Below are 26,464 nucleotides of genomic sequence, written 5' to 3' on the forward strand. Positions count from 1 at the left end.
CGATAATACCCCAGGCGACATTATTGATGATCTCCTACTAGTGACCGCCCGAAAAGTTCAAAGTCAGTATGAGACAAGTAGAACGACCATGCTGAAGCTGTCGCCCCTATCCCCTGGGGTGCGCAGACAGGGCTGTCACGATAACGTCCTCGTTGGGCGTTCCGATAACGTATAACGGGCGAAAGCACTACCTTATCATGGAGTAGACATGTCTGGACAGTCGCGACTACAACATGATCGTGGAGCATAGCTATACTACTCGTGCCTACTTTAATAGGAAAGGCTATTCTCGGCCAAGAAAAACCGAAACTCACGATCCAGGCGATCATGCTCGTGCCTAACCAACTCAGACGCTAACTCAGGCTCATCCAATCGCCGACGACCAACATCCGGGAACACAAATTCACTGACATCCACCACCACCTCCTCCACCACCTCCTGCTCCACCGGCTCCTTCTCCCTCTCCACTTCCATCCCCACCGCCTCAGCAAAGACATTACTCCGCTCCGGAATCGTCTCATCCACCTCCATCTCATCATCCGAATCAATATCCGGCACCCTAAAAGTCCCCGACGATTCTCCAGGCCTATGATGCGGGATCCAAGCCAACGAATCCACTTTCACGCGCTTGCGACGGTGAGACTCCATCTCAATAACGTCGGAATCCGCGTTCAGACGATTGAGTTCCTGCTGGAGGTTTCGCACACGCTCCAGTTTCTCCCAGCGGGCATCTGGGCCGGATGAGGTGGTTATTGGGCCGCTGGTAGTGGATTTGCGCCTGTTGGACCAGGGAATTGATGATTGTGTGCGAGCGGCACGAGCAGATGCTACGGAGCGGCGTTGTGGTGGTCGAGATGGCGTGAAGGATGAGATGTAGGAGGTCTCTGGCTCCGTGTATTCGGAGACTGTGCTCAGTGAGGTTGGGACTCGCTTGTTCTTGGTAGATGGCATTAGGAAACGAGACGGGGTCCTTGGTTTCGACGGCGAGCGTCGAGCTAGACCAGATGATGTTTCCGCGGGCGCTGAGTGGTACTGAGATGGTGTCGGACTATCTGCGCCTTGTGCCGCTGCTGCATCATGCTCATGTTCTCCTTGCGCCGATGAGGTGTTCTGTGATGTTGTTTGATCATGCTCTGCCTCGCGCGATGCCATAGCATGCTGAGATGACCGTTGTTCAATTGAGGTAAGTGAAGTCGTCGCAGAGCCATGACCCAGCTGTTCGTCTGCCGTGCCTTGCGAGGATGTCTCGAACCTCAGTGACTTGGCAGGTCTGCCTGTAGTGGTGGGAGTGTCTTCAGTCGCAGCCCGCTTGCGAGACACTGGTGTGAGCTCGCCGAGAATCCCAACCGCGGCACCAAACATGCGTCTCCAAAGTGGGCGTGGAGTGTCTTGTGCGAAGGGAGTCGTGTTCACCTGGTGCAGGTCGAGTTGCTGCTGCTGCGGCGATGCTACTTGGGTCAATGCCATGGAGGACTCCTGGGGGGAGGTCTCTCGGACAGTGGCATCCTCGGTTGTAGTGAAGGACTTTTGAGCAGCAGGCGTGGCCTTGCGTGTGCTGAGGCTGAGCTGCTGCTGCGGAGTGACTTGATTGGCTGTGGCTAAGAAGGATGGCGTTTGTGCAAACGTGTCTGTTGGCGCGAATGTCGATGTGGCTGCTGATAACGGTGTTCCGACCGACTTGTTCTCATTCAAAGCCGCGTTTGTCTCTTTCTCAGCACATGGAGTGCGAGGTACGGTGCGAGTGCGTGATGTGCGCTGGGATGAACCAGGTGCCACGCGGACGCGAGCGGTCAGTGGCGATTCGGACGCGTTCTGCTGTGCCGGAGATTCTGATGTAGCGGAGGTAGCCTCTGCCTTGCGCTCCTTGATCCTTTGCTGGATGCGTTCTTGCATCGCATCGTTGTATATGCTACGCTTCCTCTTCGCAACGCTCTCGTTGCTGCTAGCGGCCTCCTCCAGGACTCTTGCACGTGCTTCGGCTTCGTCGCGTTGGAGTTGAAGCTGGTGAATGCGGGAGGCCAGATTTTCGTTGTCGCTTGCAAGGGCTGAGTAGTGGTTCGCGAGGTCGTCGTTGTGTGATGCAAGGTCGCTGTTGCGGGATTCGGTGACCTCAGCGCGAAGTTGTAGGGTGGCACTCCTGGTCTCGTTGATTTTGACGCGTGACTCGAGGTCACTGTTTCGTGAGGTGATTTCGTCGATGACAGCTGCTCGTTATTCTGGTGTCAGACCCATGATATATTTCCAGTCCCTCTTCAGCACGCGTTTGACGGCAGCATCGAGGATCCATTTGGCTAAGGCTTTCTAAGCCTTAGCGCAGATGGAAGCGATCGAGCCTGCTCCAATGTTGCTGGTGAGCGACTGCTCATAAGACGATGCTTGGGGAAGTGGGGAACGGGCGGGCAGGCTATGGGGCTGGTAGTTACCTAAGTCTCCTTCGTACTCAGGGGTCTCACTGGCCAAGCGGCGAGAGCGTCGTGTGGTGGAGTCTTGACTTGCACTACGTGCTGTCCGGCGTGTCCGGGGCGCCATTGCTGCTGATGTGTATCTTGTGTGTTGCTGTTTCTTCTATGCGCTGATGGAGGTTGCCTTGCTGAAGGTGAATCACTGATCGTTGTTGCGATCGATACGGTTCGCTCTTCAGTGCTGGACTGAGGCTTCCTCCTCATCAGAACTCTGTACACGCGTCTGGATGTGCAGGTATTCATAAGCTTTCGATATTGTATAAAAAAGGCTGAAGGTCGTGGCTTGGGCAGAAGTTCTTGGGCAGTCGCGCAAAGCTCGAGCCTTCGCGGTATCACTCCCGTCTGCACGTCATCTTAGTGCCCGTAAAGCTTATCTGAGACCAAACGGGCTAGAACTGTTACAGAATTACGGCACTCCTCCCAGTAGAATCGCAAGTCCTGGCACAATCGTACTCAAACCACCACTGCATTACTGCGTAGATCATGCTCACACAAAGAGAGCTATCTTTGCCAACCTCGGAACAACATGAGCATGGCAAGCATACAATATCGTTTATCACGCGAAAGCCACCATGGACTGAGGACAGCTACTCTTGAGGACGGGTGCATTGTGTGCTGCTGACCAAGAGTATGTGGTGGCTACCGAACACGAGCGTGCACATGGATCGCCACTGTGATACGAGGCTGGCGCGTCTCCCACGGACTCGCTTGTCGACAGGGACATGGTATTGACTGCTCCACTGTGACGAGCGACAGAGCCTTATGTATCTGCCACTTACAAGGTCTCAGCTGGATCCGTATCTAGCATTTCACCTCGCATCTCTCGCTGCCGGCTGCATCGATAGACACAAATGTGCATAGCAATAGCTTGGTCCTCGATGTCATAAACGCAGCGACAAAAGCAGCCCATTGCAGCTGTTGCAACGCTCAGGGTGTCATACCTACCTTAATTATACGAGCACGTCAGCGAGCCCAGCATCATGACCATCATAAAACATTATTTCGTGTGGGTGAGACGCTTGCAGTAGATTAAGCTGAAAATTCATGGCCTATAGGTACGTCGAGCTTTTGAGGATGCCAAGGCCAAGCACAGGATAGGTGTCTTGGTCGTCGGCACGCATCATGTTATTGAGCCTAACGACAGGCATTTGACCAGTCCAGTAAGATACATCGAAGGGTAAGAGAGCAGAATTTCCGAGGTTGACCGCGCTTGAGCGCAAGACCGCCAGATGAGGGTGGTTCGGGAATCTCGAGGCAAAATGCTCGGATATGCAGAGGTCATCAAGATGTCATCAGCGAGAGTCCTGCACCAAAGCTGCATGCCGAGCGGTAAATTCGCCAGCTTGCAGTCGCCGAGTTGATCGGGCGACCGAAGCCTTGGGTTCAGCATATAAATCTTGGAGGCCGCTTACAGAGACATGGTGAAAGCTGCTTGCGGCAAAGGGTCAATTAGTCCCCCTCTCAATCAACAGCACAGCGCCACAAGAAATTGAAGATCGGTACCTTCGGTAGCTATGGAACAGGAACCAAAAGTCAGCTTGGCATGGTTTCCATCATACTGTGTGGTCGTTGTCGAAGCGACAGCCTTGTTTCCAGCCGGAACTTCACCCGAGAACCTGTTTCCCAAATGAACGAGTGGGGCAGCACCCCGTGCGATCTTCATCCGCGTGCCTGCCATGCTTCCGTCACAGTGAACGTGCAACAGACCACAAGTCAGACAGCAGAAGAAGAAGAACGACCAACGAGTAAATCCGACGTCCGTTCCAACGGCCTCCTGTCAAGCACACAACTCAGGAATAGTCCGCAAGGCCGTTGGAAGGACCTATTCGCGTCTGCTACACAGCCACACTAACTCGATCAAGAATGGTCAAAACGGGCCGCCGCAACGCGACAACGATCGCGCCAAACCCAAAGTGACAGCCTCGTGCCAAAGTGTCCAGGGATCTCATGGCAGAACCCCTGTCTGTTGATCGAGCACGCTGCACGTTGCCATGCTGCAGGTGGTGGAAGAAACGATTATCCTTGATGGTACCAAAGACGAGTTGACTTGGCAGAGAGATGGGATGGGAGGGGGTGGAGAACTGATCGTTTGTGATGTTTTCCTGTTTCTATCTATTCGCTTCACATCCTCGTGTACCTCCTTCAGATTCGCACTTCCTACGCTGGCCTGCTCTCCTAAGATACATCCATCTCTGTCTTTATACATCTCACTACCATCTCTCCATTCTCTGTGAAGGAAGCCCTAGGTTCAACGGTGCTGTTTGGGCTCAAAATCGCGTGGGAGATCGACGCGGCTGTCTCATGTTGAGGCAAACCTCAGTTCGCTACGCGGATCATATCTCGTCTACTACTTCCTCAACAACGGCATCATTCTCAAAGATACATCAATTGTACATACTGTGACAAAAGACACGTTGGATGGTTCACCACTTAAAAGCACGTTCACGACCGGGCTCGTGGAGATGCAAGCCCAAACGTTTTTGGCCCCAATCGCTACGGCTTCCAGCACAGCCTCGAACAGAGCCTCACATCCTTCCGAAGCTTATGGGCCCGCAACATCAGCCTCGTCCCTATACCTAAGCATAGCTCCTGGGCTCCTAACTCCCGCGAAGGATGTTCAATCACATAATGGACTATCCTCTGGCACTGTTGGCGTGTTTCCAACATCCGTATCGAACTTTGACCTTAGCTTCACATCTGCCTTGGCTTTCAACCTGAATCAGAGTCGCAAAGGACAGCCTCTACGTACTACTTCGCGTGGCAACCGAGCAACTTCGACAGCAACAGACGTACCTGTTTCAAGATCGACCATTGCTGCCAGGATCAACTTGAGACGATCAGCTCAGAGACAAACACCAGACGCTCTTACCATCTTGGAGTCCGCCACCATGACGGACGCTAGCCAGACGGCTTCAACAAATGCATTATCCATACTGCTGGATGCAGCACCTAGCGATGTCGCGAAGAGCGTGGAGTCTGTTATCTCGTCATTGTCCACAGCGTTTGCGGGCCCGTCAGCATCACCATCAAATACACCTTTGATTCCGACCAGCCTAACTTCGCAACCTACGCGACCCACATCCTTCTCGACCTCAGCAATGCTACCCTCATCAGTCACACCTGACTCCTCGTTACCTACCAAGATATCCTCGCCCACGCCCTCAACAATGATGACAGTGGCAAGCCAGCCAATTACGACCAGCACGTCAACATCAACGCCAGCACCAACAGCAGCAAGCACTTCACATGGCGCAGGACAACTCAAGAACGCATCAGTAGTCGGCATAGCCACCGGTCTGGTAGCAGGCGCCGTCCTCATCTTCCTAATAGGCATCTTCCTCTGGCGACGACGATCTCAAGGCAAGGCACCCTTCGCCAATCGCCGACCTTCACAACGCTCGAGCAGGAAAGGCAGCAAACGAGTCTATCCGGAAGAAGCCTTCCTCTACGACCCGAAAATGACCCCACGTGCTGCTTCGCCATCCTTAGAAGGAGAAAGACATAGTCGCGACGAATCAGCCACGAGCTTGATACCGGATCCACGCAGAGGCACCGTCGAGCTATCCTCCGCTCCGCCCAGTCCACCACAGCGACCTACGAGTCCACTACTTTCACCCGTCGCAGTCGCAGAGGAACGGAGAAGTCATAATGGGAGCCCAAGTAGAGAAAGGCGAAACAGTGGAGGCGGTAGTCCTAGTGGGAGGAGGAGTAGGAGCTCACTAGCTGTGAGTCGGACGGATCTGACGAGGCCGATGAGTGCGATTTGGGAAGAGCCGCCGAGACCTTCTGTTGATGCTCGGACAGGATTATTGAGTCCCGGGCCGGTGAACATGGCGAGGCATAGTGCTTGAAGGTATGAATATTTAGATAAGAGGATGGTGTTTTCGTGAGCGGTTTAGCGAGGAGTTTTGGCGTTGAATGGCTGCATGGTAACGACCCATCGACATCTTTGGCTTTTGGATATTCTGAACGGCACGAGTATATAAATGTAGATACTAGATGGGGGCCTACAAGCCTGGCCACAGAGCAATACGAATACAAGTGTACGAATAATCTCCATTGGCACAATGACACGATTCTGGGCAGCCGGCAACCCAGCTAGATGAGATAGCAGTGCTTATCATGGAGAGAGGTCGTGAGATGATTATTGTTTCCTCGTCTGGCTACCCAGTATTCTGATTCCCGTTCCCAAACGCAGTACCCATAAACACGACCTGCACTGAAGCTAGCGCCGCCGAAGCAGCAAAACGTCTATTCTTCTTGCCTCCGTGAACACTCCTAGTGCACCAGCGAACAGTCCAGCGAATAGCACAATGAAGATAAGTCGCCAAATTTCTGACCGTATGAAGTACAAAGCAATGATCGAGCTTGTGGGGCAATGCGGAGGCGATCAACAACGTCACAGCTCCCATGAACCTGCTTAATGTCTTCGAAGCATAAACATAGACGTCGAGTTCCTGATCATCTGCTTTTCGGAAGCGGTGGAAAATGGTGCGCCACCAGTCCAGGCCCTTCGTTGTGATGAAGCGCGTAAATGGATCCTGATTTTTGAACTCTGGGTTCAACGTCACTAGGTCCTTCTGAATCGGCTCCCTGTCATCATCCCAGACCACGTAGACAGTATTCTCTGGGTGCTCGAGCTAGTCCGGGTGTTCTGCCTTCTCGCTGGTGATGGAATTGTATATCGAGTCCACGAAACTGCTATCAGGCTTAGGAAGCTCGTGGAGCTGTTTTTGCTCTAGTAGAAGGGCATTGTACTTCTCCAACGCTTTGCTGACTTCTTCGTACTTCTTCCGTAACACCGCGCCGCTGGTCCCGGCTTCGGTACTGAAGATGTGCTGAATTTTGTAGTGCAGATGCTAAGAGACCTGGTTTACCTAGGCCGAGGTAGGTGATATAGTGTTCGCGGATCTTGTGCATCTGCACGATATGCGGAATAGGTACGCACGAATAGATTGTCTGTATCAAGACGCTCATATGCCTGCTACATTTCATACCTCAGAAGCGATCTATTTCGACCAGAATGCCACAAGTCGATCAAAATCTTTCGTAGTCAAGCTGGTAGGATCGCAATTGGCCAAGGTGCTGTCAGCTTCTCTAAGCAGCTCAACTGCTTCCTCGAACGCTTCGTCGGCATCGACATCTTTGCTCATAGCATACAGGGCACGGCTTCGGAAGTACAAGGCTCGAGCCTTTTCTGGGGTGTATGCGGTGCCTCGGTCACCCTTGTAGCGACTGTGATACGCTTTCAGTGCGACATCGAGTAGCGCTCTACTTATAGTTAGCACAAGCCAGGGCACGAATGCTCCTCGTGAACCTACAGTGCGTTCTCGTGCTGTCCCATCCTGATTGAGTGCTCTGCAATCTTTACGAGCATGTCTGCGGTGCGATGATGACCATTACCCAGAGTCGTCTTATAGTGGAGTAGAGCTTTCCGGTGATAGTCGAGGGCCTTCTCTTGATCTCCCAGTGTACCAACGACGTTGCCGAGAGCCTGTAGATAGCGACCTCGGAAGAAGGAGATACGATCGTCCATGCCATAGGCATTCTCACGATCTTTCAAGCCTTGTTCCAACTTCGTGAGAGCTTCTTTCGGCCGTCCTTGCAACCAGTAAGCAAGTCCAAGGTTAACGAGAGGGAGGGAGATGCTAGTTGGCTCGAAGGTGACAAGTAGCTCCATCGTCTTAATTGAGTTCTTGAAGCATTTTTTGCCCTCGTCCCATCTTCGATTCAGCATATGAGCATTACCTAGCTCGTTCCACGCAATTGCGAGACGCATATCCTGCTTGACCAAGTCCGGTGATTTCCTGAACTCTTCCTCCATTGCTCTGTGGAATTCTTGGAAGTACTTGAGGGCGACTTCGGGCTTATTGGTTTCGACAACAATGCACCCACGATTATGCGTTAATTCCGAGAGGATAGTGTTCAGCTTCCGAGTCCACCACTCTCCTCGGCCCGGGTGATGGCGTTCTTCTTCGCGGAAAAGCCACGTCGAGCAGATCTGATGAGCCATATCGTTGAATGACTCCGCATCCGTCGAAGATCCTCGTTCGTGGTGGTACCATCCTGCATCAACGAGCAGCCTTGCAAATGCGAAGTCGCCAGTATCGTCAACGTCCGATGGAAAGAGTTGATATTGCTCTGCAAGCTCTCGAAGTCGAACAACGTGCGGCGCGAGCTCCTCGCATATGGTCCATCTCACTATACCGTGCCTCCAGGTGAAGTCTATGAAAGGCCATAACGTAGTGATCAGTTGGACACAAGCCGTGAATGTCTCACGCAATGCAGCAGGGCTAAGTCTCGTACGAGCAACATCCTGGACTAGGCGATGAACGAACAGCTTTCCGCTCCCTTTCTCCGTGGTCAATATTGAGGAGCCGAGGAGCTCGTTCTTCGCTTGATGGTACTCAGATAACGTCGATGGCAGGCCTGGCAGGTGCACTTTCGCGAGTGTCTCTGTGAAGATACGCTCGCTAATTCCATCCGGATCAAGCATAGAGCAAGCATTGAGTAAAGCTGCACCGTGACGAATGTTCTCGAGCGCGAACACAGACGCAACACTGTGCTCGTACTGCGGTGCCTGAAGCTCAGGCGATGGCGCTGTCTCTAGCAACTGGTGGCGAAGTTCTCGCTCGTTGTAGGCGCGGGCGAAGTCCGCGAACGACATGTCGCTCTTTGTCATGATACCAGCCATCTGTGTCAGCGCAAGCGGAAGGCCGCCCAATTTTCGACTGACGTTCACTATCTCAGAGTGGTTTTCCTGAGCCTCATCTCTTTCTGTGACGTCCAGAAGGTATCTCGATGCCTCTTCAACCGAGAACGGCACAAGCTGTAGACTATTACTCCACCCGAAGGTGCTTCGACTGGTGATCAGGATCGACCCGGGCCCGTCATATGGCCAGAAGGCATTCAGCATACTCGAATCTTCCACCGCATCGAAGACCAGAAGCCACGAAGCTCGATCCGACTCAGGATCGTTGACGTCCTTGCGAGGATCGACAAGCCAACGTTTGACCAACTCCCTCGTATGACTGAAGTCTCTTGCGTCTGCCGAGTCTTCGGCAACAAGTCCCATTTGACAAGCAATGGTATTGAAGTCCTGAGAAAGCTTTGCTGCATCGTCTGCATGCGCCCAAAGTATGGCATCAAAGTCATCGTGATGACTATGGACAAATTCGGCAGCCACCTGTGTCTTACCCATGCCTCCAGGACCATATACTACAAAGGTTCTGAGGTTGGTAGCGACTTCAGATAGCTTTATCGCTGAGGCAGTGGGCGATGTCAAGAGAGCCTCGTCTATCTTCCCAAGCGCATATGAACGGCCAAAGAATCGTAAGTTGCGCGCGAACGGAATGGAAGCGAATGGTAGTTTGGGACCTCCGGTAGACTTTACGGTCTGTGAAGACTCGAGGTATAGCTTCCGCAGGAAACCCTGGAGTACTGGATCCCGATCATGGCCGGCATACTCGAACACAGTCTCCATGAAGCCCCATTCTGACATGTCCATGTCGCCAGATCTTGGGGCAGATACCGACGAACGCTCCAATTCTAGAGCTTCCGTAAACTTCTCACGCACTTCGTCTACGTCCCCAGAAAAGCTCGACATCGACGACATTTCATCCCTTGAACCTCGAGCAGGACCTTCACTGCTCTCGTCAACCTTGTCTGAGTAGTCGGGAAGCGCAGAGAGATCATCCCGCACAAGATGAGCATGACCTTCACTGCTCTCGTTGGCCTTGTCAGAAGCCGAAGCAGCTTCTTCATGGTCGTTACCATCCTCGGGTAACGAGATCAAGGCGATAGATCGTAGATGACTCGCAACATGTCCGACAAGCTGGTGTGACTGCTCGCCCGGCTTCAATTCCTCCTTCGGCTGATACGCGCAAAATGGACATTTGGTAATAGCAACTCCAGGCACTTGTGCACGCTTTTCCAGCAATTGCAGATGCTTGTCCGAGGCAGCGCTGGGGTGGACGGCTCGCATGTGAGACTCGTAGTCGGCCTTAGTCTCAAAGATCTGACGAGGATGACCAGGCGAGCTGTAGCACCACTGTCGCGCATGTGCGTATTGCATATGCTGCACCCAGCTTCTGATATCGCTGAACATGGTCCCTGTCTGCTCGCAGTCTGCGTTCAAGCATATGAATGGCTCGAGGTCTCGTAGAAAGTGTTGCCTAGAACAGCGTCAGCTTGATTACATTGATGCAACACGATTCAGAGCTTACTTCCAAAGAGGAGCTTTCGCTTCTCTAATGGGCATGACAATGTAACAGTATGGGCATTCGAACTCTTTGCTGCCTGGTTCTAGCTTGGGGGGTGGGGGTGGCTGAAATGATCCGACATGTTCATCTGGAGAATACACGACCGTTGAAATGACAGACTGGGCACCAACTACAGCTTCTCGCCGAAACTTGGTGTTCGAGAATGCGGATGCCGAAGTGGCAGATAACGCCGGGACCTTAGCTTGCAGTCGGTGTACAGAACTACCAGGATGCGAAGCGCGGCCCAGTAATCCCATGTTGATCACCGAGGGGGTCGGCGTGTTCTTCGTGCGCGTTGCTGAGTTTGAATCATTCGTATCGACTGCTTGCAATCCTAGCTTATGCTGATGATCCCTGCGATACAAGAAACGCTGCCTTCGAGCGGTCACAGCCTGCGCCAGCTTTGCCACCAGATCCGGCGCTGTTTTTGGACAACGGTGCTCAATGACTTTGGTGGCGTAGTCGTGAAAAGCAGGCGATGCATCGGTGCCCTCGTCGTCTAGCATTGGATGTTGGGCGGCTTTGGCGTTCTGCGAGGCCAGGGAGGGAGTACGAATAAGCCTGGATAGGCGATAAAGCCGATCGATGGTAGCGTCGACACCCTCTAATGGATTCGAAGTTGCTCCTGCAGGGTCTGTGTCTTGCGTGTTGTCTGTAAGCGCATGAGAAGCCTCTGAAGTAACATACGAAGCTATCGACGTGCTGACGCCGTCTTCGGTGTCGTATTCCGGTGGCCCAGATTCAGCTTGGATAGATGATGCGCTATTCGATGTGATCGTCTTCTCGATGGCTACATGCGATCAGTATCAGCATGACAGGCTGTGCTCACGGACGCTTTTACCTTGTCGGAGAAACCATTGGACGGATTGGAGAAGCTGTCGCGTCAGATCGAGCGCATCCTCACTCTCGCGCAAGCGCCAGTCCAAGGAAGCATGGCCTTGAGCAAAGACACCGACGTTGCGTGCGAAAATGTTGAAGCGTCCACGTTGATCGTCCAGTGAAGTTGACGATCCGGACTTAAGTTTCTCAGGATTGGTATCCACAGTGTCGTGCCCAAGAAGTTCGTTAAGGTCGGCGACCTTGGCGAACAACTCCAGCACAGCTTGCGCTTCTCGAGCCAAAGTCACGTCCGCCATGGATATAGGCTGTCGAAGTTCTGTGCTCGAAGCACGGCGGCGGAAGAATAGAAGTCGAGGTCGTCAAGAGTACATGAGGGGTAGAGCTTGCGAAAGCGCTTCGGCGTATCGCGCGCTTGCATGGCCAAGGCTGTATCAAATAACTATGTTGACCGGTTGCCTAGCCTGACGACTTCGCCACCACGGCCCAAGGCTGAATAAGAAGGCAACGAACGGGTCGGTATTAAGGACGCCCGGGCGCAGCTTCCAGCAGCCTCGTCATAAGAAGCGAGCCTGTCGCTAATAGTCTTGTATTTAAGCTGTCAGACACTGGATCAGAGAGCTTACTTCCTGCGAGGTGTGAAACCACACAAGAACAAAATAGTATACCAGGAACATGGGTCCTTTAGAGGCAGCGGGGTTAATCCTGGCGATACTTCCAATCATGATGACAGCCGCTGGCTACCGCGTCAGTGCGCCAGTCACCATTGCCAGGCAAAAATCCAAGGACACCAAATTGCTCAACTTCTACAAACAATTCCACGACGAGTTGTCCTTGCTTTCGAACAATCTGCGGAAACTGGTCGCGAGCTTGCCGCGCATACAAGCTGAGCTAAAAGATCGGCTTTTGGCTTACGACAGCAAGGCTTGGGAAGAAGGCATTGTTGAAGAGGCACTCGAACAGCGTCTCGGAGATTTGCAGCAACCATTCATATATAGTCTCCAGGAAATACTCAGAGCCCTAGAGGACATCGTAAGCACGCAATATGTCAGACTGGAGGATGGAGAGGCGCCGGTAGGTGATACTAGACCGTATATTGTGATCGTGATACTGATAACAGCACAGAGCAGTCCGATCGGCGGCAAACCAATCTACAAAAAGCTGAAGCAATTGCGAGCAGAAGTTGGCAAGAACAAGGAGGGCTTTCGGGAGCGCTGGCGTTTCACGTCCAAGGAAGTAAAGTTACGCAAAAGCCTTAAAATCCTCGTGGATCGGAACCAGTACCTCGAGCGTCTGCTCCACCAGTCAAATGCGCCAGTTGCTGTACAAGATCCAGTCAGCACCACTGTTCGCGCACCGCCACCGAGGAAGATCTGCGACCTGGCCACCACACTGCACTCGTCCCTGGTTGCACTCTCGTCCTGCAGCTGCCATGCTCAACACGAGGCTCGGCTCTGTGTGAATGTGCCGTTCGATACGGAGGCCGGAGTGGTCCCGACACGCCTGGACTTATATCTTTCCATGCCTGCGCAGGAAGCGGGAGCTCGCTGGCAGGAGTCACATGTACATGTTGACATCGACATGTAGGTGGGACAACATCACAAACTGTGAGGTGGTCTAATGTTATCACAGTCAGCCGGAAGTCGCGGTCACAAGTCCCTCCTCTCGTGTCAGATTCGACGACAGTAGTCCTGTGGAACGTGGTACGAAGCGACGTAGGCGATCTTCCATGACGGAGATGTCCAGTATGGAGCAGATTAGCGCCATGTGCAATCTTGTTGATCGCGCATATCACAATGGGGCGAACACCGAGCTTCTGCTCAATGGGCAAGCGCTTTGGCACATCAAGTCCACCTCTCTGCGAAGGAAAGTACCTGAGCCAAAGACATTGAATGATCTGCTTCGCACGAGAAAGCTGCTTAGCAGGCGTAACCGACATCGCCTGGCAGTCATCCTTGCAAATGCATTACTGCATTTGAAGGATAGCGAGTGGCTGCAAGACCGCTGGTCGAAGGAGGAGGTCCATTTTATGCACATGTCCGACGGAAGTACCGACATCAAGCGGCCGTACGTTGCTGTCGCCTTAGACGGATCTGGTCCACCACAAACGACGGCTGGTGCCGATGACTCGATACACGAGTGCCCACCACTACTGAGCCTGGGCATTATGCTTCTGGAACTTGGCATATCGGAGTCTTTGCAAAGACGGCAGCTCAAAGAAGACCTGGTGGAGGGTGTGGCGACCGCCAACACGGATTTCTTGACAGCGTTGCGCGTTCTTGACGAGTCTGTCGACGACCTGCACGACAGATATCGTGCTGCCGTCGATGCTTGTCTCAACTGTCATTTCTTGGATCCCGACATCGCGCGTGACTTTAGCAACGAGGCGTTCCAGAGTTTAGTGTACAATAATATCGTGGTGCCCCTAGAGGATGAGCTGTTGTCGGGCTGGAACGACAAGCCAGAAGACCTGTGGAACCAGCTGAGCGACTGACCATAATGATAGCCGTAAGACGAGTGCTGGAAGTGTTGCACATGGTTTTACAGTGTGCTGTAAGATATCGTAGCCAAGCATCGATGCAATTGTTTTGTCCCGTCCCTGTCAGAAATTCATCGCGCGTCAAGGCTAGGCCGCCTCCAGCTAGCTTCATGCTGCCAAGAGCAGCACAACCTAGCGCGATATGCCAGTCCAATACCTCATCATGCGTGTGATCTCTGCCCTTGTGCTCCTGTATGGAGATGGGAAGGACAGTCGCGTCGATCGTATAGCAATCACGACGATAAGGTGCGCAGCAAGTCTTGCTGGGGCAGTGCGACGAGCCTCGCCCAGTGGCTGTATCTCGGCCCGCAGAGAGGAGGTGGCGGAGGCAAGAAACGCTCGTCCCCGTGCCAATGGCGCACGAGCCGTACAAGTGACACGCGCTTCTCACCGCTCGTGATTGCTAGACAGTTGACCGATGTCCATCATCTCACCATTGCAACATTTTGACAGCTTCAGTGGGACTCCCTGTAAGTGGTGTGGAGCCAAGATCACTAGTGTGGTGGGACCGCGGCTGGTCTGGGCTCATATATGAGTTGCTTACAGCCACACAGGGCCTTGAAAACCACACAACCGCCACGATGGACAACAGTAAAGTTGCCGAGATCAACAACGACAGCACATCCACAGGACATATCGAAAAGACTCAGCCATGGAAGGCGTACTGGCCAGCACCACGTGAACCTCAATCCCAGGCCAACCTTTTCGGCTTCAAGAAGGGCGAGACCATGGTCTTTGATGGCAACGCAGGCAACTTCTTCGCACGTGACAAGTGGGAGGTCAGTGTACGCACCATCGATCCGCACACGGCAAGCTGACTAGATACAGGTTGAGCAGGAGAGTGCTAGCGAAAAGTGATGCTGTCACATTCGGAATGAGAGAAGACTTGAAGCTGGTCTTCAAAGCCTGCATCTCTGGAGCGTAGAGCGTACTCGTGATGGCGAAGACCGCTGTACTGTCACTGCTCGTAATATACAAGCGCTCGAACTTCAATGCTTTCTCGCGGTGCAGCGTTCTTCGGCGCGTTCGGTAAAGGAAAAGCAGTATGGGCCACTGTAATAGGATTAATTTCGAAGGCGAGGTATAGAGTCACATACACTGACCTGTCCAATCACTTCTACCTGTATCCGTCTGCATGAAGACCCAGGCCTCGTTCTCGCGTTGCTCGCTGATGTAGAACCACTGCAGGTTGTCTGAGTGATAGACTTGGCGATTCTCGACAACGTAGTCTGGATAAACGAGATCACATGGTTCGAGGTCATAATCACTTCGTACTGAGTTCGGATCGCAGAGTGCTAGTGGCCAGTCTTGTACAGGGCCACGGAGCGGTTTCCAGATGCTAGATCGCGAGATGAGCATAGTTCGCTATGGCCAGGCAGGAGCATTACTCACTTGACGCATTGTATGCGACAATCTGTGACGGATTCGTCTCGCGGGTTGAGCTGGCGGGCCATAGCATGGCACCACGGTATCGTTGTATCTGTGGGATGTCAGATCTGGTGGGACTTCTTGACCATACCTACGTACCAACGTGGGCGATGGAAGTCGGCTGATTAAATGCATACGGCTCGCCTGTCGATATCGGAAATTCTGCGTGTCGCTTGCGAAGCTACGAAAGATTGATGAGCTCTATCGTAAGGACTGCACATGACAATGACACTCACAGTGTGTTCGAAGATCTGTACCTTCTCAGCGCCCAACTTCTTCCGAAGTCCCTCTGCCACCTCAGCGAGGTAGACATCCTTCACTTTCGTCTTGTCGTCGAAGTCATCGTAGCTCAAGCCAGTATCGAAATCCCAGATGAAACAGCCGTTGCTTTCGAGCGATAAGCTCTTCTTCTTTGGCCGGATGTCATTGACAATAATATCCCGTTTATCGAGTTTGATGTTTGCACGCGCAAGACCAGGAGGAGCGGTGAAGCGTAAAGAGTATGGTTTCTCATGATCGTAGAGTTTGTCGCGCTGCAGGAAGTGAGTATGCGTCAGAACGCTGGTTGAAGTCATAATAGGCTCAATAGACGATTGGTCAGACGTGTTGGGCGTGTTCGTATTGGTTCTTGACAAAGGTACCTGCTTGTGGCAAAGTGAGGTGTGGGGAGTGGCGGGCTTCAGGACGACCAGTCTGACGAGGTTGGAAGAGCTCACTATGTACGCGCCCTATTCCTTACAATGATTACATTACTGTCACGTAAGTCGCACTGGTATGTCATGAGTGTTTACTTGAGTAACTTGTATACCTGGATCGACTTGAAGTAAGGCAGTACAGACTCATCAGATACATCGTTCACTTCAAACCTATCTGGACATCGAAGCTACATGTCAATTTCGATGCAACATCAATGCACGCTCTCTTGGCCTCATTGCTATCTTTTACACGACCCGGCCCTTGGCCTGCTTGAAGTCCTTGACCTTGATATCCCTCCACACAGCCGTCGACACGACAGCCAACACCAGTATGGCGGTAGCAGCGATAAGCATATATCGTTGGCTGTCTCCATATGCCCTGTTGATGGCGTTCCTCGCTGGAGTGCCAACCTCATAGCTCAATTGCGTCTCCAGACTAGCATAAATCGTAAGATAATCCGCCTTCTCATTCTCAGGCAGATATTGCTGCAATTGCTGCGGAAAGACTCCAGTCCAGATAGCTGCAGCGACGGTACTTCCGATCGCACCGCCGACGCTGGCGAACATACCTTCAAGTGCCAGAACTACGGCAACGAACTGATGCGTCGTTGCCGCCATAACGGCCATTTGTTCGCAGATCACCAAAGCGCCGCCAGAAAGTGCGATGAAGATCTGACACATCACCACGTAGCCAATCTTGACACCTGGTTGCCGGAATTTGATCATAAGTGCGACGCCGAGAATCTGCATGGGAACGCCAAAGTAGAGTGCTATCCACTTAAAGCGACCAGTCCATTTGATAGCGAGGCCGACGACGATGGCCCAGAAGCATGAGCCTATGGTGTAGATTTGCCCGACATAGGAGGCTTCCGTGATGGTCAGACCGTTCACCACTTGTAGGAAGGACTGGAAGTAGGAGTTCCAGATGTAGAAGGTGACAAATAGAGTGGCCGCGAGGATATTGGCGCCCAGGACGGTGCGGTCGGTGAGGAGCGAGAACGGGATGAAGGTCTTAGGTGCAATATACTTCTCATATAGCGCAAAGCGGATGAGAAGAAGGCCGCCAAAGGCGATCATGCAGATGATCATAGGTGATTGCCAGCCCTTCGTCTGGTAGCTGTACAGACTGAACGGCAGCAGGAACAGTGCCAGACCACCACAAAGTAGAAGGAGTCCAGCGAGATCAAACTCGAGAACATAGTGCCACAAAGACTGACCAGAAGATCGTCGGTGCTCGCTGATGGGCGTGAGGCCTGCCTTCTTAGCCTTGCGGTAGTTCCAAATGAAGAGGAAGAAGAGTGGAGAGCAAACAATGGGCGTGACGATTGCGAAGGTGCCGAAACCCCATCGAAAGCCAGCGCCGTTGAGGAAAGCAGTCGCGAGCGGACCACCGATCCAGCTCGTGATTATGTGTGGAGATGTGGCGTAAGCGAACATGAAGCTTCTGTTCTTGAGGGAGGAGGTGTCGGCGATGAAGATGGAGAGGCTGTAGTCGAGGCCGTTGTATCTATTCCATGTCAGTACGTGTGTATAGTAGCCTGTAGTATGGGACTACTGCTCACCCAACCCAATAGAAGACCTGAGCCGCCGCATAAGTCTGGACGTTATTGCAGCCGGCCATCATGATCAAACCGAGTGTCAGGCAGCATACCATCAAGGCAAAACCTTGTGGCCGACCCCAGATATCCAGTATCTTGGCAAGTGGTAGCTTCAATAATCCACCAATGATGCTGGACATGATGGAGGTCGTTGCTGTGAGAGAGTGTTCCTGGAACGCGCTGGTGACATATGGTGTCAAGGAGTCTGACATGCTCTGCTGCATAGTATCAACGGAGTAGATGACCCAGATCCTGCGCGATGGTCAGCAACGGGAAGGCCTGTGTTCGCTCTGGTCACGTACAGCACGTATGCTGCTATCAAGTGGTTTCTACTCCATACAGATGTCGTGGCTTCCATTTTCTGCACACCATGCTGAGCGTCTTTGGAGAGAGACTCGCCATCGCTGTCACTCGCTGCATCCTGGCTTTCTACCGCCGTAGCATTCTTGTTGTCAGTGGGTTCTTCTGCTGCAACTGGTACTTCAACAGGAGACCGTATCCGGCTGAGGAAAGGCATGACTGAAAGTATGGAAGAGTGTAGACCAAAGTGAAAGATCTGCGGATCTGATAAGACAAGATGAGAAAGTCTGGTAATGCTTCCCACCTTATAATACATACCACCTTCACAAGTGGCTCTACCAGAAAATTATCTCCCTTCGAGCTCACCAACAGAACGCAGGGCCATGCTTGGTCCTCTCAGCACCCACACCATCCGACATCGGCTTGCCTGTCATTGCTCGACAACCACGTTTGAGCGGAGTCATGAGCAGAAGAGTCTGTGTGCCAATAGCGTCGAGGCGAGGGAGCCAAGGGAGAAGGAACTCGTTCGGGTATGAGAAGCGCGGACCAGCTCTCAATCTGATTAGATTAGATGTGTCATGATATGTAGCCAAGTGGATCCGTCTGCTTGGCGCCGAAGGCGGAGGATCCTGCGACCAAATGGAGGAGAGTGTTTCTGGTACTGCTTCCAGTGGCTCACGGGTGTGTAATCAGGGCACGGGTTCCATGTCAGAGATGTTCTGATTCGATCTAGCCAAGTAGGTCTTCGTTGGGTACGAACGCGGCCAAAGGTATGAGTGTTGAAGTGAGGAGGAGAAGAGAGTTTGCCTTGATTCATTGATGACTTGGGGATAACACAGGCGTACTTACCAGCATGACCGGTCTTAAAGCTACCCAAATCAGTACACCACAACTCCATCTCTCTGTACTTGCGCAATGGCATTGGACTGTGACCGCCTGACGTAGCAGATAGACGACCAGAGATAAACCTCGAGCAAGCAGCTCCTTCACATCAACCATGCTTACCACCAGGAGGCCAACTCAGACAACAGCCCTGTACACTGTCTCCAACCGCGCCACCGCGACAACACTCTCCGCGCAACTTAAAGTCAACCTTCACATCCTGCTCCGGATCATAGCCGGTCTCCTGATCCTCTGTATCGTAGGAGTTGAATACATGACCCTCATAACTCCATCCTCACCCTGGCATTCCAAGACTCTAAACACTCTCATCCACGCCACCCCTGTTCTTGCCAGGACTGCCGGCACGTTGACGACACTTCTTTCATGGTACTACCGCTGGATCATCATTACGGGGACGACCTATCTCATCACTACGAATCCAATTCGTACCGAGTCACTTCTCGTCATCCGCGGTCTGGGCGTGCAGACGTCAACGAGTTCACCCTCCTACCTCTGGACCAGCTCCGCAAGATTCATCCCTACGACTGCGATCCAGGACATCTTGATCCATGAAGCGTTCAAAGGGTTTGAGGTGAGGTTTTATCTGGCAATTGTGGTTGAGGGGGAGGAAGAAGTGGTGGTTGTGTTCCCGGTATGTGACACTCACTCCAAGATTCTACTTCTTTATGTAGTGTAGAGGCTGTGTTTGCAAAAACGTTCTGATGATGTGACATAGAACCTACTACCACGACGAGACGTTCTGGAGGAAGTTTGGAGAGGAACGCGGGCATGTCTGTACGAACCCAAGACTTGAGCTTGGTCGCCTATGAAGGCTGCGTCCAGTACTAGGCTATGATATGCTACTTCAGTCATCCACGTCCGCTCCGCCATTGACGTGACCCTCTCGCGGAGCAAGGCCCTTACGAACGGCATACCTCGCATTCACCACAACCGGCGTCTCAAGCTTCTCCCTCTTCATCAAAGGGACATACTTACCCACTGTACGTGGCCGATCACTGCCATCGAATATACGATCACTACGATCCGCGTCCTCGACAAGGTGACGATTTGGGATCAGCTTCGAAGTGGACATCCGCTGACCGAGCGAGGCAGCAATGTCCATAAGACTACCAGCGAGCACCTCGTCCATCTTCCGCTTCCGCCACAACGACCACAAATCGTCCATCACACCATTGCGGCCGAAAAGTCCATCGTCGATGCCAAGAACGACCCGCTTGTTTGTCTCCCGCCCACCAACCTCATCGCCTACATACACCCACTCTATCGCATCGTCATACCCGTTGCTCGCAATCGTGTCATCAACCTTCCCGTCCCAAGCAGGCACCGAAGCGGGATCCGGGAAGATGCAATCCCATAGTACCAGCGGCTGGTCGTCTGCCATATCGTAGACCGGCTTACCAGGAGACTTCTCGATATCCAGTAGCCGGTCAACAACATCAGGATTCTCATAACCCTGCCCAACAAGAAACAGAATCCCGACCATGTGGCGGACTTGGTGCCAGAGGAAGGCCGAGCCGCGAACTTCGAAATAGTAGAGTTCTGGCTTGCTCAGCTGATTCGAGCCGTTGTTGTTCGGGATGTGGGCCACAGTAGGAGAGTCCACAGTATGGATACCTGCATGAAAGATTCGTCGCTCAAAGCTGGAAAGCTGTTTACTCGGATCCACTTTACACATGTTTCGGAAATCGTGCAGACCTTCCAATTTCTTTGCTGCGAATTGCATGGCTTCTACGTCCAGCCATCCTCCTCCTGCCCCTGCTGCTGCTCGGCCGGTAGAGGCCAGGGCTGGCGAAGTGGCGAAAGAAGGATTAGTAAAAAAGTACCTGTACCGTCTCTCCTTACAGCTGAAGCGTGCAGAGAAGTCAGGGGGCGGATGGGGACACCAGGCTAGGATCCTGATGTCCCGGGGTAGAACGCGGTTGAGAGTCTGTATGTAGGACAATTCGTCACGGATTGAGTCCCATTGTGGCGATTGCCTCTCCTCGACCGTCCTATTGGCCACGCCATCCTCAACTCCATAATCCTCTGCTCCCATTGCCTCATCACTCGTCCCATCAACGCCATTCGCATCCGCAGGCTTAGGTGCAGTCTTGGGCCTCGCACTCCGAACCTTAATCCCAATGACCTGGCCAAAAGCACTCACACCTCTATCCGTTCGTCCACACTTGCTGTACTCACACCCATCCCAGCAGACCTCGTCCTCGCTCTTCCCAGCAAATTCCGGGAAGATCAACTTGGTCTTCCTTAATGCCCGCCATAGCTCCTCTTCGACGGTAGGTAGAGGGGTGGTGTTATTCGCATGGTGTTCGAAGCCATTGTAATTCCCACCTAGGTAGGCGAATTTGAGGGCTATCAGTCTTGTGTGATAGCGGGATGGGTCAAAGGGTTTGGGTGCTTTCTTGAGTTTCTTTGGTTTGGGCGAGGAAGAAGCTTGGCGTAGGCCGTTACTATTAAGACTTCGGAGCTGAGCCTCCAGGTCTGTCACACGGCGAAGGAGGTCGGCATGGCTGTACTCTTGATATTTGGAGACCCAGGCATTGGTGGTAGACATGATTGTGTCGCATGAGCTGAGTTTGTGGGTTGTGGATTGTCTTTCGCCATATGTCGACTTCGGCACTATCGATGTCGATGTCGACGTTTTGTGTAGCAGTCCGGCATAGCGACGAGGAGTCAGACGCAGCGGTAGCATTGACTCATGATTAACTCATATCCCTTCGAAACATTTCATCGCCTTCGTGGCGAGGTCGCGGAGGCTTTCCGCATGTGTCGGGTTGACATCGCAGTCTGCCGCCTTCTCCTGCTCCTTTCTTTTCTTACCATGTGCAGTAGAACAAAAGCAAGAAACGGTATACACGCGCATCGATCCGATGTGGATCAAAGTGATGCTCAGATTACACTTTGGATATCTGCAGCGATGCAACTCTCCGAACAGTCTGGTTCTACTGGCCCCTGGTGCTTCTGGGGCTTCAGTTGACGGGAATAGTCAAGATACGGTAGGTTCGAGCTATACCTCACAGCTCACGACGATCTCAGACCCTAGTTCACTCTCTTACTATACATGCTTTCCTTTGCTTGCTGGCTATACTGTTGTACGAAGAAGACATAAGCAAAATGTCACTTTCCCAGCAGGAGTTCGAGAAGACCTGGGAAGCAGCAGGCGAGAACCAGGCTGCCCACGCCATCGATGCGGCCTGGAGACCCTATCAACTAGTCAACTCATCATCCCACACAAGCAGACCTGAATGCCATGACACTACCCGGGCCGCCCTGGAACGAAGGATCAATTCCCTCGTCCAGGATCCAACCATATCAAAAGCTTCCGCTTCCCATCATCTCATAACCCTCCCAGCAAATTGTATCCCATGGACACCTACAGGTCGGAATCTCAAAACCGGCACCACTACCTCAATCTTCTCCTCCGGACGACTCTGGCGCTCGAAGCTACTAGATCTGTGGGTAGGTCCACAATTCGGCGTCTGGTACCGTATAGGAGTCAACGGCCGCGTCTTCAACTCCACGGCGGACTCCAATACCTTCGTCACCGGCACGTCAGGCGAGCTTTACATCGCCAATCAATTACCGGGCTGGTTCACGAACCCCATCGGAGGCAGGGTGAGCGATAATCTGGGTGCTTATCATGCGACCGAAGGGAATTTCGAACTGCTTGTTATCGTCTGGAAGCCCGGGACAGACGTACAGAGTTTGTTTCAGAAGACGAGTTTACCCGACGATTCACCTGGAGCGCCGTTTGTTAAGCAGGAGCTAGATCGGGCGAAGACTGAAGATGAGCGGCCTACGCCACCTGGGTGAGACTTCCTTTGGTTCCTCGGCAGGTCGACCATCTACATCTCTCCCGCTTCCGCCTCTACGACCACTACCGGTATCGACCAAAGCAAAACTCCTTGCATCCACTGCAAACCCTACCAAAACGTAGGCATTATCCAAACAGATCTCGAACCCGCCATACCCCTCAAACCCGGTACGAAAGTCTCGTGGGACTGGCTCCTCATCTCCCTCCCATCCCGCACCCGAGAAGATTTAGACTTCACCCACGACTACCTCTCCGTCGCCTTCGAATTCGAGAACGGAAGGGATTTGACGTATACCTGGTCCTGGGAACTCCCGGAGGAGTATGGGTACTGGTGTCCCTTTTCCACCTGGACGGACCGGGAGTGCCATGTCGTGATTCGATCAGAGACGAAATTACTTGGGCAGTGGCTTGGTGAGAGTAGGGATATTTATGCTGATTACGTAAAGTATATCGATGATGGGAAGGGGGATGTGGAGGCAATTCCAAAGCAGGTTGTTAAAGTCTGGTTGATTGCTGCTAATATGCTGCAGAAGCATAAGGAGGAGATGACTGTTAAGGATCTGAAGATTACAGGAAGGGAGGGCGCAGTGGTGGAGGTGATATGACTTGATTCTCCATACACGAGATACATCCAACAGATTCCTGAGCTCCGAATTACCAGCTACCAAAGGCGCAAGCACAAACAAAGCTACATGAACTCCCTAGTCTCCCGATCACACCACTCCCAGAACTCCACCGCTCTACCCTCCCCTCCTTTTACACCCATCTCAACCTCCTTCTGAATATCACCCCTCACATCCCCCGCCCGTCCCCAAGGAACTACATACCCACCATTCCTCTCCCGCCTCCCCATCTCCTCCGACCATCCAGCGAAAAGTTCCGTATACGCCCCAAAGACCGCCGGGAACAGCATGAACAGACTGATCAGCGCCATCATGATACCACGCATTTGACGCTGGAGTTCCGTTTTCAGGTTGCCGGGATTGAATGCATTGCTGATGACACCTTTGCCCGTTTCCGGGGAGATGGGGTGGTGGACAGCATACTGTGAAGCCAGGAAAAGATTCCCGACTTTGCTCTGGCCATAGTTCCTCATCGGGTCCTTGGGTTTGCCTTTCGAGTCCGTTGTTACAGGCTCGTGGGTCGTGGAATTCATTTCGATTCCGCCTGGATTGTGGGACTGAACGTCGATGCCTAGACTTCCGGCCCAGCTCACACGGACGGAGCCGGGGGGCGAGCTGTCTGCCGTACTTTTGAGGAGAGGCGTTAGGAGTTGGGTGAAGAGGAAGGGTCCGAGGCAGTTTGTTCCGAGTTGGAGTTCGTGGGTTTGGGGTGTTGTTGAGCCGGCTGGGACGTTCATTACGCCAGCTAAGTAGAAGTCAGCTTCGTAGATCCTGATCGGCGGCGGTAGGGTTGACCGCAATGCGTACCATTGTTGATGAGTACATCCAACCTCTCCTCCTTCCCCGAAAACGCCTCCGCACTGCCCTTGATGGTCCTCAGATCTCCCAGATCAAGTTGCAAGAATTCTAGACGTCCTTTGCTCCCCAGGACAGCCTTCTCAATCTCAGCTATCCGCTCCGCAGCTTTCTTCGGACTGCGGCCAGCGACGTAGACGGTGGCGTTGCGTTGATAGAGGATCTTGGTCAACTCGTAGCCGACGCCTGCATAGCCTCCTGTGACAACCACAACGCGGCCGGTTTGGTCGGGTAAGTTCTTCTCTGTGAGAGGTGGGGCGGGGATGCGGAAGGACTGGCCGATGAAGCGGGACAGGACAGACATTGTGATTGTCGTTGGTGACAGAAGGAGGATGTGACGGAGTGTGTTACGGGTGGCGGCTTTTGAGGAACGGACAATGATGAGAGGTGCGAGGCAGTGGTCTTATATAAGACTCGCGCTCGTTCTCGTCCTGTCAAGCACACGGATGAGGTACACACTCTATCGCGGTGATCTACTCAATGATGCCTCATATGAAACCCATCCTCTTTGCCAGACGGAGGGTAGGGCAAGAGCTGCATAATCGCCGCCAGGAGACTGTTTGCCGGACTCAGTCAATGCGGTTCGTGCGCTTCATGCAGCTCAGATCGGAGTTACGAGGCTGATGCCGTTTTTTGCAGTAGTCGCTATGTAGGCTGCCATATTATGATAGGCCCGGGTTAGTCATCTCTAGAGTCAGGTATTATTGATGGCCAGCTCGATTGCAGTGCGGCCGCTTCACCCGCATCACTGACTCGCGCAATTTACGACACGATGTCCGCTCAAACAGTTTCTCTACATCATTCCTCACACTTACTCAAGATGTCAGATCGCGAGCGCTCAGCTTCGCCGGCTAGGGAAGAGCTCAGGCCGAAAAAGCAAAAGATGAGTGGCTTCAAATGGAAAGATAAGTCGTCGCGCAACGAGGACGGCGCACAGGATCCTCGTGCTTTTGGAAGGCTGGAACGAGGATACCGGAATCGCTCGCCTAGAGGGGACAGCTATAGAGATAGAGCGAACGATAGGGAGAGGGAAGATGGTGGACGGAGAAGAAGTGAGCGTGATGCTGGAAGGGATGAGGAGGAGCGGAGACCGAGGGAGGGTTCGCCGATGAGAGGTGGGAGGGGAGGAGATAGCTGGAGACCTGACCGCTCGACGGACGAGAGGCGCCATGACATAAAGAGCGAGGACCGTGCCGATAAGACCGACCATACTGCCACCGCGAAGAACGATACAGCCACCGCACCGCCCAAAAAGCCCAAAGAGAAGAAACCTAAGGTCCCCACACCCGCTGCACCCATGGGCCCAATGATAATAGTCAACATCAACGACCGCCTCGGCACCAAAGCCTCAATTCCCTGTCTCGCCTCCGATAGTATCAAAGCGTTCAAGGCAATCGTGGCGGCGCATATTGGTCGGCAGCCGCATGAGATTATGTTGAAGAGGCAGGGCGAGAGGCCGTTTAAGGATGTGTTGACGTTGGAGGATTATGGGGTTTCAAATGGGGTGCAGTTGGATTTGGAGATCGATACTGGGGATTGAGTGGGTTGGGTGGGTGGTACTGGATGGGAAGGGAGGTGGGCGTGGGAGTGTAGGGTCAAGGCGGAGGTGGTCTGAGAGCTGAGTTGCGATGATGGTTCGCGCTTGCTGCATTATTGGCCTTGCTGCGCTCCCTGCTGCTGGGATGGCCAGAGTGCTACGGCGTTACATCACGGGGCCATGATGCTCAGAGTGAAAAGGCCTTGTGCGTCTGTTACATGCTATGAGAGCTCCGCCATCCGTGAACCTCGCTGCCAGGCACCACCGCGAGCTGCAAGCCAATCTCAGGATACGGCCACCAGCACTCAGCGCGAACGTGTATCGCCACCTGCTTGTTACCGCCATCATTTGGTAGTCGTCCCTACATCGCGTCCGTCCTGCTTCATTCGTATCTACAAGCACTGCCATGTTACTGAGAACATCTAACCGCGGGACCTCGAAGCATGTCGGCTGCTGTCCGATTCCTTACGGCGCAATCTCTCCTGTCGTTGTCACTAATTTGGGAGCATTGATCAAATTCATGAAGCTAGTCTAGGCCCTCGAAGCTTGGCTGTCCATCATGCCTGTGCAACAAATGAGCTGGAAAGGATCCAAGAAACATCGCAAGATGCTGGG

General features: G+C 52.9%; 13 protein-coding genes across 13 annotated transcripts; 6 read left to right on the forward strand and 7 right to left on the reverse strand.

The window, feature by feature from the left end:
- Positions 1–270: 270 nt before the first annotated feature.
- On the reverse strand, positions 271–2,529 carry LTS14_007755 (uncharacterized protein; the record flags this gene model as incomplete). Its single annotated transcript, XM_064840445.1, has 2 exons — positions 271–2,204; positions 2,424–2,529. The coding sequence occupies 2 exons, from the start codon at positions 2,527–2,529 to the stop codon at positions 271–273; spliced, it is 2,040 nt and encodes a 679-aa protein (XP_064691895.1).
- Positions 2,530–5,350: 2,821 nt separating this feature from the next.
- Positions 5,351–6,313, forward strand: LTS14_007756 (uncharacterized protein; the record flags this gene model as incomplete). Its single annotated transcript, XM_064840446.1, has 1 exon — positions 5,351–6,313. The coding sequence occupies one exon, from the start codon at positions 5,351–5,353 to the stop codon at positions 6,311–6,313; it is 963 nt and encodes a 320-aa protein (XP_064691896.1).
- A 1,158-nt stretch (positions 6,314–7,471) lies between these two features.
- LTS14_007757 (uncharacterized protein) lies at positions 7,472–10,569 on the reverse strand (the record flags this gene model as incomplete). The annotated part of the gene is made up of 2 exons (XM_064840447.1): positions 7,472–7,733; positions 7,784–10,569. 2 exons carry the CDS (start codon positions 10,567–10,569, stop codon positions 7,472–7,474), a joined length of 3,048 nt encoding a protein of 1,015 aa, XP_064691897.1.
- A 114-nt stretch (positions 10,570–10,683) lies between these two features.
- Positions 10,684–11,859, reverse strand: LTS14_007758 (uncharacterized protein; the record flags this gene model as incomplete). The annotated part of the gene is made up of 2 exons (XM_064840448.1): positions 10,684–11,513; positions 11,565–11,859. 2 exons carry the CDS (start codon positions 11,857–11,859, stop codon positions 10,684–10,686), a joined length of 1,125 nt encoding a protein of 374 aa, XP_064691898.1.
- A 424-nt stretch (positions 11,860–12,283) lies between these two features.
- Positions 12,284–14,054, forward strand: LTS14_007759 (uncharacterized protein; the record flags this gene model as incomplete). The annotated part of the gene is made up of 3 exons (XM_064840449.1): positions 12,284–12,634; positions 12,686–13,143; positions 13,193–14,054. The coding sequence occupies 3 exons, from the start codon at positions 12,284–12,286 to the stop codon at positions 14,052–14,054; spliced, it is 1,671 nt and encodes a 556-aa protein (XP_064691899.1).
- A 626-nt stretch (positions 14,055–14,680) lies between these two features.
- LTS14_007760 (uncharacterized protein) lies at positions 14,681–14,957 on the forward strand (the record flags this gene model as incomplete). The annotated part of the gene is made up of 2 exons (XM_064840450.1): positions 14,681–14,878; positions 14,928–14,957. 2 exons carry the CDS (start codon positions 14,681–14,683, stop codon positions 14,955–14,957), a joined length of 228 nt encoding a protein of 75 aa, XP_064691900.1.
- A 100-nt stretch (positions 14,958–15,057) lies between these two features.
- Positions 15,058–16,102, reverse strand: LTS14_007761 (uncharacterized protein; the record flags this gene model as incomplete). The annotated part of the gene is made up of 5 exons (XM_064840451.1): positions 15,058–15,152; positions 15,203–15,438; positions 15,492–15,579; positions 15,627–15,708; positions 15,764–16,102. The coding sequence occupies 5 exons, from the start codon at positions 16,100–16,102 to the stop codon at positions 15,058–15,060; spliced, it is 840 nt and encodes a 279-aa protein (XP_064691901.1).
- A 366-nt stretch (positions 16,103–16,468) lies between these two features.
- Positions 16,469–18,337, reverse strand: MFS2_2 (MFS siderochrome iron transporter 1; the record flags this gene model as incomplete). The annotated part of the gene is made up of 3 exons (XM_064840452.1): positions 16,469–17,729; positions 17,785–18,072; positions 18,123–18,337. 3 exons carry the CDS (start codon positions 18,335–18,337, stop codon positions 16,469–16,471), a joined length of 1,764 nt encoding a protein of 587 aa, XP_064691902.1.
- Positions 18,338–19,117: 780 nt separating this feature from the next.
- On the forward strand, positions 19,118–19,816 carry LTS14_007763 (uncharacterized protein; the record flags this gene model as incomplete). Its single annotated transcript, XM_064840453.1, has 2 exons — positions 19,118–19,654; positions 19,739–19,816. The coding sequence occupies 2 exons, from the start codon at positions 19,118–19,120 to the stop codon at positions 19,814–19,816; spliced, it is 615 nt and encodes a 204-aa protein (XP_064691903.1).
- A 51-nt stretch (positions 19,817–19,867) lies between these two features.
- Positions 19,868–21,574, reverse strand: DEG1 (pseudouridine synthase deg1; the record flags this gene model as incomplete). Its single annotated transcript, XM_064840454.1, has 1 exon — positions 19,868–21,574. One exon carries the CDS (start codon positions 21,572–21,574, stop codon positions 19,868–19,870), a length of 1,707 nt encoding a protein of 568 aa, XP_064691904.1.
- A 560-nt stretch (positions 21,575–22,134) lies between these two features.
- On the forward strand, positions 22,135–23,439 carry LTS14_007765 (uncharacterized protein; the record flags this gene model as incomplete). Its single annotated transcript, XM_064840455.1, has 2 exons — positions 22,135–22,829; positions 22,857–23,439. The coding sequence occupies 2 exons, from the start codon at positions 22,135–22,137 to the stop codon at positions 23,437–23,439; spliced, it is 1,278 nt and encodes a 425-aa protein (XP_064691905.1).
- An 83-nt stretch (positions 23,440–23,522) lies between these two features.
- RDH1_2 (short-chain alcohol dehydrogenase) lies at positions 23,523–24,616 on the reverse strand (the record flags this gene model as incomplete). Its single annotated transcript, XM_064840456.1, has 2 exons — positions 23,523–24,202; positions 24,265–24,616. The coding sequence occupies 2 exons, from the start codon at positions 24,614–24,616 to the stop codon at positions 23,523–23,525; spliced, it is 1,032 nt and encodes a 343-aa protein (XP_064691906.1).
- A 468-nt stretch (positions 24,617–25,084) lies between these two features.
- Positions 25,085–25,852, forward strand: LTS14_007767 (uncharacterized protein; the record flags this gene model as incomplete). Its single annotated transcript, XM_064840457.1, has 2 exons — positions 25,085–25,099; positions 25,133–25,852. The coding sequence occupies 2 exons, from the start codon at positions 25,085–25,087 to the stop codon at positions 25,850–25,852; spliced, it is 735 nt and encodes a 244-aa protein (XP_064691907.1).
- Positions 25,853–26,464: the final 612 nt, after the last annotated feature.

This window comes from Recurvomyces mirabilis (assembly GCF_035927965.1).
Source record: "Recurvomyces mirabilis strain CCFEE 5264 chromosome Unknown scaffold_22, whole genome shotgun sequence".
Classification (NCBI taxonomy): Eukaryota; Fungi; Ascomycota; class Dothideomycetes; order Mycosphaerellales; family Teratosphaeriaceae; genus Recurvomyces; species Recurvomyces mirabilis.